At 50.9% G+C, this 14,398-nt stretch overlaps 5 protein-coding genes across 5 annotated transcripts; 3 read left to right on the forward strand and 2 right to left on the reverse strand.

Annotated features, from left to right (window-relative positions):
* Positions 1 to 141: 141 nt before the first annotated feature.
* On the forward strand, positions 142 to 464 carry CDEST_10990 (Putative cytochrome b5-like heme/steroid binding domain, cytochrome b5, heme-binding protein; the record flags this gene model as incomplete). Its single annotated transcript, XM_062927146.1, has 2 exons — positions 142 to 217; positions 268 to 464. 2 exons carry the CDS (start codon positions 142 to 144, stop codon positions 462 to 464), a joined length of 273 nt encoding a protein of 90 aa, XP_062783197.1.
* A 619-nt stretch (positions 465 to 1,083) lies between these two features.
* CDEST_10991 (uncharacterized protein) lies at positions 1,084 to 2,234 on the forward strand (the record flags this gene model as incomplete). The annotated part of the gene is made up of 2 exons (XM_062927147.1): positions 1,084 to 1,412; positions 1,472 to 2,234. 2 exons carry the CDS (start codon positions 1,084 to 1,086, stop codon positions 2,232 to 2,234), a joined length of 1,092 nt encoding a protein of 363 aa, XP_062783198.1.
* A 73-nt stretch (positions 2,235 to 2,307) lies between these two features.
* On the reverse strand, positions 2,308 to 9,970 carry CDEST_10992 (Putative Acyl transferase domain superfamily, polyketide synthase, ketoreductase domain, thiolase; the record flags this gene model as incomplete). The annotated part of the gene is made up of 7 exons (XM_062927148.1): positions 2,308 to 3,255; positions 3,335 to 7,728; positions 7,784 to 8,777; positions 8,834 to 9,196; positions 9,257 to 9,525; positions 9,578 to 9,722; positions 9,782 to 9,970. 7 exons carry the CDS (start codon positions 9,968 to 9,970, stop codon positions 2,308 to 2,310), a joined length of 7,302 nt encoding a protein of 2,433 aa, XP_062783199.1.
* A 474-nt stretch (positions 9,971 to 10,444) lies between these two features.
* On the forward strand, positions 10,445 to 11,358 carry CDEST_10993 (Putative serine hydrolase FSH, alpha/Beta hydrolase; the record flags this gene model as incomplete). The annotated part of the gene is made up of 2 exons (XM_062927149.1): positions 10,445 to 10,583; positions 10,661 to 11,358. The coding sequence occupies 2 exons, from the start codon at positions 10,445 to 10,447 to the stop codon at positions 11,356 to 11,358; spliced, it is 837 nt and encodes a 278-aa protein (XP_062783200.1).
* A 532-nt stretch (positions 11,359 to 11,890) lies between these two features.
* On the reverse strand, positions 11,891 to 13,791 carry CDEST_10994 (Putative major facilitator superfamily, MFS transporter superfamily; the record flags this gene model as incomplete). The annotated part of the gene is made up of 3 exons (XM_062927150.1): positions 11,891 to 13,057; positions 13,115 to 13,537; positions 13,594 to 13,791. 3 exons carry the CDS (start codon positions 13,789 to 13,791, stop codon positions 11,891 to 11,893), a joined length of 1,788 nt encoding a protein of 595 aa, XP_062783201.1.
* Positions 13,792 to 14,398: the final 607 nt, after the last annotated feature.

The raw sequence follows: 14,398 nt of genomic DNA on the forward strand, positions 1-14,398 counted from the left end.
TGCAAATCCGGCACGCCTTGAACACTGGTAAGTCTGGCAAGGATTGAATAGACGTAGGCATGACTTGATTCAGAAAAACCGAACACGGTCACAGGTCAGACAAGACGACATTGCACAGTCGTAGTGTGACATCGGCCAGTTATGGAACAGTATAGTCAGGGCGAGTTGGCGAAACATCACGATGTCGAGAACCTCTGGGTCTCGATCCGTGGGAAAGGTTAGTCGAGAACCTTTATTATGAGAAGAAGTACTAAATAACACAACCAGTTTACAACCTATCTGGCTACGTGGATGATCATCCCGGGGGTGTTGAGGTTTTGAAAGATGTTGCAGGCTCCGACGGTACCGAGAGTTTCGAGTATGTCGGCCACTCAGAGGATGCCTACAAGACATTGCAAAGATTCCAAATTGGTGTCTTGGAAGACCACGTGGGTTTCTTCTTTGCCTCCCAAAGAGTACCATAGATCGCTAACTATCCTTTTCCAAAAGCCCACCAACGAAGGGTCAGATGGTTTGGCCAAGGCATGGGATACTCATCGGCCCACGTTCAACAATGACCCTACAGTCAGTCGGCCGAGACAAAAGATCTCTGCCGCTGCCGCTTTTACTGTGGCGGTAGCACTGATGAGTCGATGGTTCCTGAGCAATCAAAGCTCATCAGAGGGGGCTCATGTGGAAGTGGCCATCAAGCCTCACATGGCATCTTGGGCAGTCATACCTCCGTTCTGGGCAGGGATGTTAGTTGCAGCTTCAATGGGTCTGGGAGGATTTTTGTGCCTTTACGCCACGTTCACACGAACGCTGGAGTACTATAAGGAGGTCTGGGAGTATCCCTCGTATTTCAGCTGCGAAGCCAACAGAACGAACATTTGATAGAGGAGGGACAAAATTAAAGTTGAAGTAATGCTCTCACCAAGAGATCCTGCCATGACTCGCCTGTACCGAGGGCTCTGAATGGGAAGGTTTGGCCGCTCATAATGTTAAGAGGCCAATCCAGCCCAACCCATCCATCCCAATACCCCTCTGTGCCATTATCTTCAGCACTGCAAGGAGGTGGCAGCGGAAACTTCATGCACCAAAACCATGCATTTGTATTTTCTTGGATTGAGTCTGGCTGGTTACGACTCCCTTTGGGGAAGAATGATTCGCAGCGGCGTAGTCGGATCAGTCGTGTCAGTCAAGCAGAGCGGCAAATTTCCCAATGGCGACCCTCTTCGGACGGTCTTCACAGGCCTTCACAGTTTCGATCAGTTCTTGATTCCGGCCGTGATATTTTACAACAATATTCTCAGCAACGAGTCAACGTCGGATCGGATGTTACTTGTTAGTCTCTTCACCACTATGCAGACGACGACGCACTGCATGTTGGTCTTGGGGTGGAGGCGGGGCAGAAGATCATGGTGGGCACATGTGTAAGGTCCCAACTTGTTACTCGATGCCAGAGAAGTTGCTGATGAACGTCATCCTGTAGGGAGCACTTGTTTTGGGGTGTTTTCAACCAAGCATGGGGCGCTGCAGCTGTCTATCCCCTCTACTGCTTTACCCATGCCGAGCAGTTTCTAGAAAAAGAGACCGACTCACATGGGCACCACTGTGAAATCACGGGCCCGGCAACGGCCGAAGAAGCCTTTGCTTTAATCCCGACTGCGGTTCTGGGCGCCGTCGCCCCGGCCATGCTTCTCTATCCAGCCTTCAACTCGGCCTGCGATGTCAACCTGCGGCAGGGATTGATTGCCTTTTACCGTTTCACGCCTCTGGTACTTACAGTCTCACACCCCTTCTTCACCTGGGTTCAGCAGAAAATATCCGTATACTTGGCGTGGCATCCTCGGCCGGCAGATTCGAGGAAGTATGTCGCTGCATCCTTGATGATCTCAGGCGTAGCCGCAGTGGCCGGACACGCATATACTCTACTCACCGCAGGCGGAGATGGGTTTTCTGAAGTATTTTGGCCAGCAGAGCACATTGACCCGACCTTGCCTACGGTCATCGCCGACGGAGCCCGTGATTTCTTGCAATGGGATATTTTCGTCATCACGGCGGCTCTGGTTCCTTTTGCGAACCTCATTTTGGGAACATCTGGTCTAGTCCGGCGGTTGAAGAAGCGGAATAAGTGGTTTTTGGGGTTCTCGGAGTCGTTTATAGGAAGAATTGCCGCTATCACAGTTGCCAGCAGCATATTGTCGCCAGGTGCAGTTTTAGCCTTTGCGCTTGCTGCCAGAGCAATCTTTTAAAAAAAATTGAAACTAGCCTTGGGTCTCCAGAGTACACAGAACGAGTTGACCAACCTCTACTTCCACCAATCCGTCATGACCTATCTGTTTTTCCGACATATTGGGCCACCAACTTGCTTCTGCTCGCAACCTCCACGGACAGTTTTGACAACGGTGATGGACTCAGCAATTCAAACACGGATACATCACTTTCCAGTTCTCGAAAGATACGGTTACGAGGCTCAACTGCTTTCAAAGAGTCAACTGCAAAAGAAAGAAGAGGAAAAAAAGCGTTAGCAAAATTTTTGACAATAGGAGTCGTGGCGAATAACTGAGAGTCGCGACAACACATACCTCCAAAGTCATAAAACGCCTTCTCGACATCTACATCCTCAATGTTGATGTCCATAATTTGAGCCGCGTATCCTTTCAGCACGCCTTCAACAATCTGCGTGGCATCTTGCAAGTTGGCAACTTGCGACATTCTCTCTTTAGCAGATTCGGCATCTATTGGGGCGTCTGAATGGCCGGACGATAAGTGGTTGACTCGGTGACTGAACTTGGGATCTTTTGTCCACAACGCTGATGACGGACCGACCGGCATGGAACTGCCTATACCAAGGACAATCTGAGGTTCAACAGGTTTTCCATCGGCTGTTCGCCCAGCCATAGCCGCCCGCAGTACTGCATCAAGCTCTGGTTGCGTGGTTTGCAGGCCATCCCAACGGTGTTCGTACATCTGGAAGTAGGCGTTCATGTCAAAGTCGCCCGTGAAATGAGCCGAGTCCGTCACGAGACCGACGTCGATCGCCGTCGCGGCCAGGCCTTGGCTCCGGCGGAAGTGGGCTAAGGCGTCTTCGAATGTGTTCCCGGCGGCATAGTTCGACTGAGCCGCGTTGCCGATGACGCATGTGATTGAGGAGAGTAAGATGAAGAAGTCCAAGTTGCTCGGCATTTGGTTGTGGAGGTTCATTGTGCCTTGGACCTTGGGCCGCGTTGACTTTTGCCACTGCTCGTAGGTCATGTTTTCGAAAATGGCATCCTGTTATCGACCTGTTAGACGCGTTGAAAATCGCTGAAATCTATTTACATTGGGGGCTTGGTTCACTTGCCTCAAGGACCATGGCACGTTGGATGACACCTTTGATGTGTCGTCCATCACTCTGGAGTCGCCGGACGACATTCTCAACTTGTGGTGCATCAGCTACGTCACACTTCAACGCGTCAACCCTCAGTCCACGTCGACGGAAAGATTCGAGATCTGTCTGATTCTTCTCGCCTCCGGACCGAGAGAGGAACACCACATGTCCCGCGTCATGCTGGAACATCATCTCTGCTATCTGCAGGCCCAGAGCACCCAGGCCACCGGCGAGAACGTACGTCCCGTCCGCATCGAGACTGAGCTTTGAAACTTCGAAGGGTAGGAGGGTGACTTTGGCGTTGCGATCGACATGCAAAACCTTCAATCCTCTGTCTTCATCCTCGCGAAGTTGCGGTGCAACAAAGCCATTGTCGGCGACGGACTTGAGCAGGCCAGGAGTCTGAAGGGAAAAATTTCCGGCTTCAATGAACTCAAAAACTTCGGCCCATATGCGCTGGGCTAGTGCTGGCCTCGCTTCTAAAAGCCGCGAGGGGTTGGCCGTGACAAAAGTTGCGTTTTGGCGAGAAGGTGGTGTGGACGATAGTTTTGAGGCTCGTCCGGGGTCAAGATCAACAAAGGTGCCAAATTCCCCCAAGCAACCGAAGAGGTTGGGCGTCAACTCGTCTTGTCTGCAATTGAGGATAACGTCTGCTCCGCGACCTTGAGTTTGTCGAAGAACATCTGCCACGCAGGTCTTGGACGCGCTCTCAAACACTCGACCTCGGCCGAGGCCAAACTTTTGACAGATCGAGTGTCTCTCAACCGGATCTTTGATGGTGACAAAGACCTCAGCTCCGGCCATTTGAGATCGCTGTAAGGCTGCCTGGCCAAGTGGGGACTCCGCTCCGTGAACGAGAACTGTCTGTCCTCTCTCCAGTCTCGCCGCTTCTTCTAGGGCATACTGCGCGGCAAATAGGGCTACAGCCGTCTCCAGTATGGTTGACGAGTCAATGCTGGGGGGTAACACTCTGACGAGTCCCTCGCTGGCGATGATCTTGGTGCGACAGGGACCAGTGTGAAGCGCAACGACGCGCTGTTCGGCTTCAGCTGATTTGGCTATTGACGAGCGACCTGAGATAATGCCTGTTACAGCTGTTGTCTGATAGGTTTGTGGATCGTGTTCTGGTAAAGTGCTGGAGACTTCCTGCAGCACGATGTGGTCAACCTCTATCTCAACTTCGCCGTCACCAAGGGTCCGGGAGCCGATCTCTTCTTCGACCCAAGTAAGTTGCCCATCTGTTCGAGTTAGTTTCCACTGCGTGTCCTCGCACAATGTCCCTTGAACAGGCTTAGGAAGCCCATCTTGAAGATCAAGGCTAGTGTCCATGCCGTCGTCCTCGATGAACCTAGGCACAAAGATTGCACCATCACGCTCGGCGTATTCCATCTCAGGTTGCTGATATACGCCTGAAACCGAAACATCCCAAACATTTAGGATGGTTTTGACGACACAGGAAGAATCCACGTTTTCAGACCTGTTTAGATCTAGGTGAGGCATAGTAATGTGTGAATACTCCGTTCGCATGACTCTCAGGAGGCCCTGCGAAGGCGCAAATTCCAAGCCGCCATTCCAGTTCTCCATCAGCCCACCCTTGGTTAGCCAAAGCATATGGGTTACACCAGATACGAGGCGTTTGAACTGCGTGAACTCTGTTTCTGTCCATCTGTTGACCAGAGGCGATTCGACTTCGAGCAAAGAGATAATGTGTTTGCCCCTGAGCTGTTCCGCGTCCGACAAAGTTGCAGGCTTCACTTCGCAGCCAAAAAGGCGAAGTCCTTCTACCAACAGTTTTTCCAGTTGTTGGCATCCCGATGAACGATCAGTTTTGCAGAGCAGAAAGACCTCTGAGGGCTTATTGGTGGGGGTTGGTGATGTGAGCTTTCGTGCAAGTAAAAGTGACAGGCTGCGATCTTCATCTGACAAAATGGCAATTTTTGCGAGTCCAGCAGGTGCAATAAGTGATTCGACCTCTGTAAACGAGGAAAGACCTTTGTGATCGGGGGTGACGACACCAAGTAGGCCCATTGGAGCCAGGGACTCTCGAAGCGTAGACATGGTCCAAAGGTCCAATTGTTGGGTTGTCGGAGCCCTCCATACGATCATGATGTCAAAAATCTGATTATTAAATGGCAAACCCTCTTGTTTGCTGGGCTGCCACTCCCGCAGTTCGATTTGGCCTTGTTCCTCTGTTGATAATGTCTCCAGCAACTGACTAGTGTTGCTTGTGGCAGACGCAATAAAAGTCTTCCGGAGCCGCCAGTTGGTGCCGTTGTTCAAAGGGTCCAGGAATGCTCGAACCGAGTCCCAAGAAGCTTCGGTCGCGTCTTGCATGACTATGAGCATCCTGTAATCGGGTTTCTTGTGGTGTAATCTGTCAAGAAGTATCGAAAGCGTGGTCGAAGCTGCATTGTTGCAGGGAAAGCCAGATTGATCCGCAACTATGCTACGCAGAGACGCAGGAGAGCTGATGAAGTCCACATCCTCCTTCCAACGAAGTTTGGCGCACACCCGCCTTGAGCTGTGATAGCTTGCTTTAGAAGATTCTTGAGAGGAAGTAACTTGCCTCAAAGCGAAATCGCGGGCAATCAACTTGGGGCTGCTGCAGGTTTCATCTGACACGACCAAGTCACCGGATGTCTCGCGACCACTCGTCCGCAAGCGCTTGGCGTAGCCTTTGTAGACTCTACCATGGCCTTGAGGCAGATCCGTGGAGACATACATATGCTTCAGTGTGTATGGTACCGCGGCTTCTTCCATTGGTTTGCCGTCAGAGAACGCAACAAACAGCAGGTGGAATATGGCATCCATGGTCGCTGGATGTATCAGGTGTGGAAACTCGTAGTTGAAAGGCATTGTAGACTTGGTGTCAGGGATTTTGATGGATCCATGGGCACAATGCTCCCCAGAGACGACGCCTGCTTGGAAAACATTCCTGAAGGTCGGCCCGTAGGCAACGCCCACTACTTCAAGCTCATCATAGAACGTCTCCATATCGATCTCTTCAGTGGCGTTTTTCTGAATATCTCCCCACTCGTTCAGAAGCGTGGCCCATTCTGAGCTCGGGATGGCGTCGGAGTTGTGATTACCGTTGCTGGCATACTCCAGGCTGAGAACTCCATGGCAATGCCTTGTCCAAGATCCTCCTGCTTGCGTGGAATAGATTGCAAAAGCCCAAGTTGACGAACGTGTGTCATCAGGCCGCAGACTGACCTCGGTTTGCACAGCCTGCTCCCGCGACGAAACAACTAACCCACGTTCAAACTTGAGGTCGCGAAAAGTGATGCCATTCAGGTGTTTGAACGTGTCCCGTAGCTGATGGGCTGCTTCCATTGCCATCACGATCATGCCTGCTGCAGGGTAGAGCACCGTCCCGGTAATCTTGTGGTCCTCAATCCATGGGTTCTCCAGGATCCGTAGATAGTTCCGCCACCTAGGCTCCATGGCGTTTTGTAAGTCTACTGGCACACCTAACAGATCGGTGCGGGGACCGCGGGGAAATCTGCTCGATCGAGCCGTCGCAGACTCGTGCCAATACCCTCTGCTGTGATTCCAAGGATACGACGGCAGGTCCGGAAGTGATGTTGGTAATGATTCAGGATAGATGTAGTTGACCCTGGAAAGTTTGACGTTATGACCGGAACCCCAGAGTTGCCCGGCCAACTCAAGAGCCGTCACCTCGGAGTCTTTTCCACGGATAATTGCCGAGAAGTATGGCGCCTCTTTGGCTGCTTTGCTCTGGCTGATTTTGATGATCTCTGCAACTGGGCTCTGCAGCGCAGTATGGGGGCCAATCTCAACGAAGGCGCTCCAGTGAATGCGGTTGCGACCTCGCCTCTGCGTTTGTTCCGGCACGTAATTGAGTAAAGTCTTCATAGCTTGTGAGAACCGAACCTGTTCGCACATGTTCTTTTTCCAGTATAAAGCATCGAGGTCCCTTGCAGTAACAGTGTTACCAGTGAAGGACGAGAACATGGGGGCGACTTGGTCTTTTTCGGCCAAGGGAATCAAAACACCCATACGATCCATGTACTCCTGCGCAACGGTTGTCATGTGAGGGGAGTGGTACGCAGTTTTCACGCGTAACATCCTCGCGAACTTTCCATCTGCAGAGATTTGCTCACAAAGTCGAGTAACGGCATCACTGTCTCCAGAGAGTGTCACACTAGACGGACTGTTGACACATGCAACGACGACAGAGCCAGGAGCCACCTGCTCAACGAATTTGGCTGCCTCTTCTTCAGAGATACCAGCTGCTGCCATTGCCCCTACGCGCGGACTGACATTGTCGGCGACTTTGGCGGAGCAGATCCCACGGAGATATGCTACTTTGACAGCATTACAGCGAGACAATAGCCCAGCGGCATAAGCAGCTCCTGGTGGGTGGTTTAGCACCTAGTTTCTTCCCAATTCCCTGGGTGTGATACTTACCGATTTCACCACTTGAGTGTCCCACCACAGCTTTTGGCACAACATCCCACTCTCGTAAGAGATCAACAAGGGCGATTTGCAGAATCGTACAAAGAACCTGGCTATACTGGGGCAAGTCCACGTTGGAGTTCGTAGTCCGTGAAAGCTCATCGACCAGATCCCATGGGCAGCCATAGTGCTCTAGGAGGACCTGCGACCTGTGGATGCTGGTGCGGAAGATGCAATTGTTAAGCAAGTCTTTCCCCATCGCTGGCCACTGGGCTCCTTGACCGGTAAAAACGAAGATGGGGTTGTCATGTTTCGATACTCTTTTGAGTCGAGGGAGTCCCTTTCTCAGCTGAGTCTCAAGCATCGATGAGGAATCCGCAACTACAAAACTCCGGAAGTCCAGATGCGTTCGTCGGTTTGACAGTGTGTATGCCAGATCCGCCAAGAATGAAGAATTTGAAGTTGCTGCCTTGTTCGCCAAGAAGTCTGCGTACAGAGGCGCCAGACGCTCAATGCCTGTCTGGTCTCTCGTACTAAGTACAAAGAGTCGCTTATTTTCCTCTTGTCGTGGCGAGTCTGATCCCATGCTGATACCAGATTCGGAGGAATAGTCCTCCAAATGGGCGGTGGTATGGTTTCCAACGAGTCCGCGGTTTCGGAGGTAGTGATATGCATCGTCCAAAATGACATGCGCGTTGGCTCCGCCGAAACCGAACGAGTTGACGCTGATGCGTCGTTGCCCTTTGGAAGGCCACGCCATGTTTTCTGACGACAATGCAAGGTTCCAGTCACGGAGCTTCAGCTTCGGGTTGAGCTTTTCGATGCCGGCCGTGGGAACAAGCACACCCTTTTCCAGACATAAGATAGATTTGAGCACGCCAGCAAGACCGGAGCAGCCTTCCGTATGGCCGACATTGGCCTTGATACTTCCCACGTAGAGGGGTTCTGTCTCAGACAAACGCGTCGCGCCGAGAGTTGCGCCAATTGCCGAAAGTTCAATCGGATCCTTGGCGATCAGTTGGTTGAAAACACAAGACACTATGGAGTGGGTTTTCGACTTACACCCAGAGGGGTTCCAGTGCCATGCGCCTCAAAATACTGAGTATCCGAGAGCGAGAGGCCGGCTGCCTCGTACGTAGTCCTGATAAGCTCAGCCTGTGCCTCGGAGCTGGGCTGCGTGATTCCCGGTGTTTTTCCATCCGCATTGGTTCCGGTTCCACGAATAACAGCTCGGATGGTGTCCCCGTCCCGAAGAGCGTCCTTCAGTCGTTTTAGTACCAGACAACCTATACCCTCGCCACGGCCATAGCCATTTGCTCGGTGATCGAAAGAGTGCGATATACCCTCGGGACTGAGCATGTGCATTGAAGAAAGCTGATGCATGAAGTTAGGATGCAAGATCAAGTTGACGCCAGCCACCAGTCCCTAGAGTTTTTGTTAGCAGGCATTATCATACGCAAAACGAGATTTTATTGTCACCCGTACCATATTGGTTTCCCTTGACTTCAGCGATTGACACGCCAAGTGAAGTGCATACAGGCTCGACGAACATGCAGTGTCGAGTGTCAAACTAGGACCGCGTAAACCGAAGAACCATGATACTCGGTTCGCAGTCATGGCCTCACTCATACCGGACGCTGCCAAATCTCCTGTATCATAGATATCGTGAGTTGAGAGTTGCTCATAGTCATTCGTCATGCAACCAACGTAAACGCCGGTTTGGGAGTTCATCAAATTGTCCATCAAAACGCCGGCTATTGTTGCTGTTAGTGAGGTCTCAAGTCACACAGCGCAGTTCCAAATTACCATTTTCAAAGCCTTCGTAGCTTACTTCTAGCAACAGCCGTTTCATTGGGTCCGTCCCCGCAGCTTCCTTGGCTGTCATCGAGAAGAATGGTGCATCGAATAGGGACACATCCTGCTCCAGAAAATATCCATGCTTCACGCTGATCTTTAGAGTGTTGATAACGTTAGTGATGTATAGATCAAGAGATTAAACAACCGACTTACTGATCCCTTCCGGTCAGGGTCAGGATGATACCACGTATCTGCATCCCACCGCGAAGGCGGAACTTTTCTGTGGGCACTACGGCCATGGCTGATCATGTCCCATAGTCCGCCAAGTGACGTCGCTTCACCGGGCAAGCGACAAGCAGCCCCGATGATTGCGATTGGTTCTTGTTCTTTGCATGGGATCATGGTGTACTGATCTTTGCTTGTTGACTTGAGATGAAGTCACGGGTCTTGGTAACGAGATGGACGACTTGTAGAATGAACAACTTGCGGAAAATCACATCAGTATTCAATTTGTGTCTCAAATAGAATCCATCTTCAAACCTCAAGACAAACGATCATTCACATCACAGGAGTGTGAATGGCAGTCGTAGTCGCTCGGGTGGATGGTTCTCCATCCCTGTCATATGCCGCATTCGGCCTCTTGTTTTCATCAAACTTACACCCCGGCGCTTCTCATATTGGCAACTCGTACACAAACTACCGAATCTAGCTTCCCGGAAATCCCTACCTGACTACCAAGATTGGAACTCTGAGCTAAAGTTCAACAGGCATTAACTGAATTCCAAAATAATTCTCACTTGTCGCTGTCGCTCGTTGGTTATTTCCTTTTTTCCAAGTCTGCAGTATCGAAATTGCGTCCAAATTATCTCTGTCAAAATGAGATTTCTTGCATTGCATGGCGTCGGCAGTTCTGCCAACATTTTGGAAAGCCAGTTGGCTGGGTTGATGAGTTCGGTTGACGCAAGCTATGAGTTTGTCTTGGTGGATGGCCACGCGCCATCGCACCGAGGGCCTGGTATGAACTCCCTTTCCAACAAGGAGCTTGGAAATGGCTATCTTGGCATCAAAGATTGACATTGACCTGCATTTTAGGCATGAGCCCTGCACTAAGCGGGCCGTTCTACTCGCATACAACAGGATATACACCAGCCGAGATCCAGGCCGCGCACAACGAGATAGCCGCCACAGTTGCTGAACTTGGGCCTTTCGACGGCATCCTGGGCTTCAGCCAAGGCGCATCGCTGGCTTTGTCATACATCTATCACCAACAGGTCAGCGGCGAAGAGCTGGACTTCAAGTTCGCGGTTCTTTTTTCATCCGTTGTCCCGTTCTCCGCGGACTCGACGTACTGCGAAAACGAGATCGAGGAACTCTGCTCATATCGGCGCACTGGCATGATCATCAAGGATCTTGCGCCAAGGCAGCAAGTCTTCAATGATTGTTTGGTTCGGACGTTTCAATCCGCTCTAAAGATTGGGGCGGTCCTACCCGACTTCAACCAAGACTTCTTCCGGGATGATGGCAAGGCGGTTCCCCGCGTCCTTCATCCCCTGTTGCTTTCGGAGCGCATCCGCATCCCCACCGTTCATGTTTCTGGTAGGCGAGATTTTCCTTTCATGCACGACATGCATGAAGTAGGTTATCAGATGTGTGACCCGAGGCTATCCAAGAAGCTATATCATTCCGGTGGTCACCATCCACCCAAAAAAGACTCGGAGATAAAGGCGGTTGTTAGGGCTATAGAGTGGGCCGTTGATCAATATTACAGACAACCTCCGTCTTTTCTCTGAGAGGCTGGGTAGGCGAGTACATGATTTAGATCGTGGCATGTAATGCTTTCCTGTAAAAAATTCAAAGTTGGGTATTTCTTCACCAAGACAACAAACCCCAAATTGCATTTGTGCTGTGCCATAGCTCATGTGAAGGCCGAAAGCAAATCTCGAGAGATTCTGATCTGCGAACCCGACTTCTTGGGCTCCTGGCAATGCTTTGCTTCTATGCTCTGAGCATTGGAAAATTGGCCTAGCGTCTTGAAGTAAATAATTGAAATGAGATCCTTGCTCTCTAAACTACATGAGTACATCTCCAGGGACCAAACGTGGCGAAGGTGTTACCGTAAGTTGAAATGTTGTATCAAAGCCAACTGCTCCAATCTATTCGTTCAGCTTAAGGAATCATCGATTTCTTTAAATCACAAAACTAGTTTATAAGTGAGGTGATTCTTCTTGTAGCTTCCACTCTCAAATCAGAAAATAAAGTCTACAGTAACATTTTTTCTTTTTGGCTCCTAATCAATATCCTCTAGCTCTAGGTATGTCGGTGTTAGATCGCATCGTTCCGCTGGTTGAAGATGTCGGTTCTCTTCGATCTATTTGTGCTCAGATCTTGATGAAATTCCATCTCCATTCCATCGTCCTTTGCGTCTCGTTCATTCTTATTTCCATTCTCAACAGTGACGGCAGGCGATCCCGCCTGCTTCACAGTCTTCCATTGCACAAGGGCACTTCCGGCTATACTAGCGCAAGCAAGTCCCACCGCCACATACCAAGAGTTAGTGAGAGACTTGCTGTAGACTTGCAGCATTGGGCCGAGAGCATCAGGTGGCAGCACTCCCGGCTGTCTGATGCTTGTTGCACCGCCATCGACGATGGCGGTGGCGTTGATGTTCGGCAGGTCTCTGGCTAGTCCGGCCCGAAGCTCGTTGGTAAATATGTTTTGGGCCACGGAAATAAAGATGGCACCTCCAAACGTCTGCAAGAACATGACCAGCGCGGTCCCAAGCGGGATTTCTTCCATAGGTAGGACCGTTTGAACGACAACGAGTGGAGTTTGCATGCTCTGGCCAGAGCCTAAACCATACAAAACCTGGTACCCAATCCAAATCCGTGTTGGAATGTCCGGTTTCCAAGTGGTCAAGAGACCCGAGCCGACGGCCATGAGGATGGTCGATGCGATCATGAAGGGATTGTAGTACCCGATCTGGGTAATGCCTACCCCGGCCAGGATTGAAGCCACGGCTGTGGCGAGAATCAAGGCAAGGTTCATCAATCCCGACTCAACGGCAGACACTCCTTTGATGGCTTGGAACCAGATGGGGATGTATTGTCGCATCGTGAAGTTTGCCCCAGCTGTACATACGGAGAACCAGCATGCTGCAGCAACGCTTTTTTGCGTGATTATCTTGATTGGGAGTGTTGCGTTCTTTCCGTTCTTCGCTTGAATGAAGACAAAAGCAATGGATAGGATGCCAAAGAGGACAATAAGAACGATGACTCTTGGGTCGGCCCAAGGATATGTGGTCCCTCCCCATTGCAGTGCCAACAGAAGACAAATCACTGCTGGCATGAGTGCGAGTGTGCCAACGGGATCAACTTGCATTATCTTTTCAAGCAGCGTCTTGCGTTCTCCGTTATCCGGTCGAGGTGGCTGGTTGAAAAGAAGGAGCATGATGACAAATGCAACGGCCCCAATGGGCAGATTAATGTAAAACTGTGCTCCATCAGCATCTCAAATACCACAGGAGCCTGCGGTGAAAGGATCACTTACACACCAACGCCAGGTCACTTTATCCGTGAAGGCTCCTCCCAGCAACGGTCCAACTACAGAGGCAATCGCATATACACCGCCGACGAGACCGGTGTACGCAGGCCTCTTGGGCAGAGGAATTATGACGGCGATGATAGTAAACGTCCCGGCTAGAATCCCGGCGCAGCCAATACCGGCGATAGCTCGACCCAGGATAAGGACGGTCGATCGAGGTGCTGCGCCGCACACTGCTGACCCGACCTCGAAGATAATCATAGAGATCAGATATAATAGTTTTATGGAGAAAAGCGAGTAGAGTTTTCCAAAGGTGAGTTGGAACGTGCAAGTCGTAAGAAGGTAGGCACTGCCGTACCATCCTATGTCGTTGATTGAGCTGAATTCATCCGTAATCCGCGGGATGGCGGTGGATAAGATGATGTTATCCTAGTGAGTATCAATCAGAAGGGAGTCGCGAACGTTCGCGCGCGGAGACGACATACCAGACCAACTAAGAAGAGCGTTGTGCATAAGCCCAGCGTGATTGCAAGAAGTTTGAGGCCCGTCGGCCCATCGACACTCGGGTCGGCAGCAGAGCTCTCAGGAGTCGGATTATCAGTTGTCGTCGGCTCATCCGATCTGAAGCTCGGGTTTCGACTCTCTGTCTTGCCCCATTTGGACAGTTTGACCGAAGAACGCATGTTGGACCGGTGTTGGGCTGGAGTCTTGCTGGTTTCCTTTTGTGAACACAAAATTGACATGAATTTCAAGTTTTCCAAGCCTTGTGAGAAATCATGAAGAAATTTTGAGTGCCGGTTTCTTTCGATCAGAGACGGTGAACTGGGCCAATCAAGTATGGGTCACACTCCATGTCTACAGTCCGCCAACCTTCCACTTTCGATTTCCAAGCTATCCGTCACATCAACCTGCATGCCACCCATGATGGTTACACTTGTGTGTCACTTTCAACTTTGTTTGTTCCTCCAAGGTCACGCCAGGTTAACATCGTGAGTCATGTTGCCACAGCTCATGTCAACTCCATCTCGGCAGTGCCAGATCTTTGTGGTCGATCCCGAAGCGCCCTTCATTTAAGGTTATAGCTTGAATCAGAGCGTGCGTTCTTGCAAAATGCGTGCGAAGGTTCATGCCCTGGCGCTTCCCCGCTTTTCCCTCTTGGGTCATCCGGAACAAGGAATCTCGAATATGGTTCATACAGTTTCCCCCCTATTCCGAGTCCCTTACATGAATATGCAGTCAATACAGATGTTTACCCGGAATGTGTCATTTTAGGTCGCCCCGGTTACCACA

The sequence above is a fragment of the Colletotrichum destructivum genome, chromosome 7 (assembly GCF_034447905.1).
Source record: "Colletotrichum destructivum chromosome 7, complete sequence".
Lineage (NCBI taxonomy): Eukaryota > Fungi > Ascomycota > Sordariomycetes > Glomerellales > Glomerellaceae > Colletotrichum > Colletotrichum destructivum.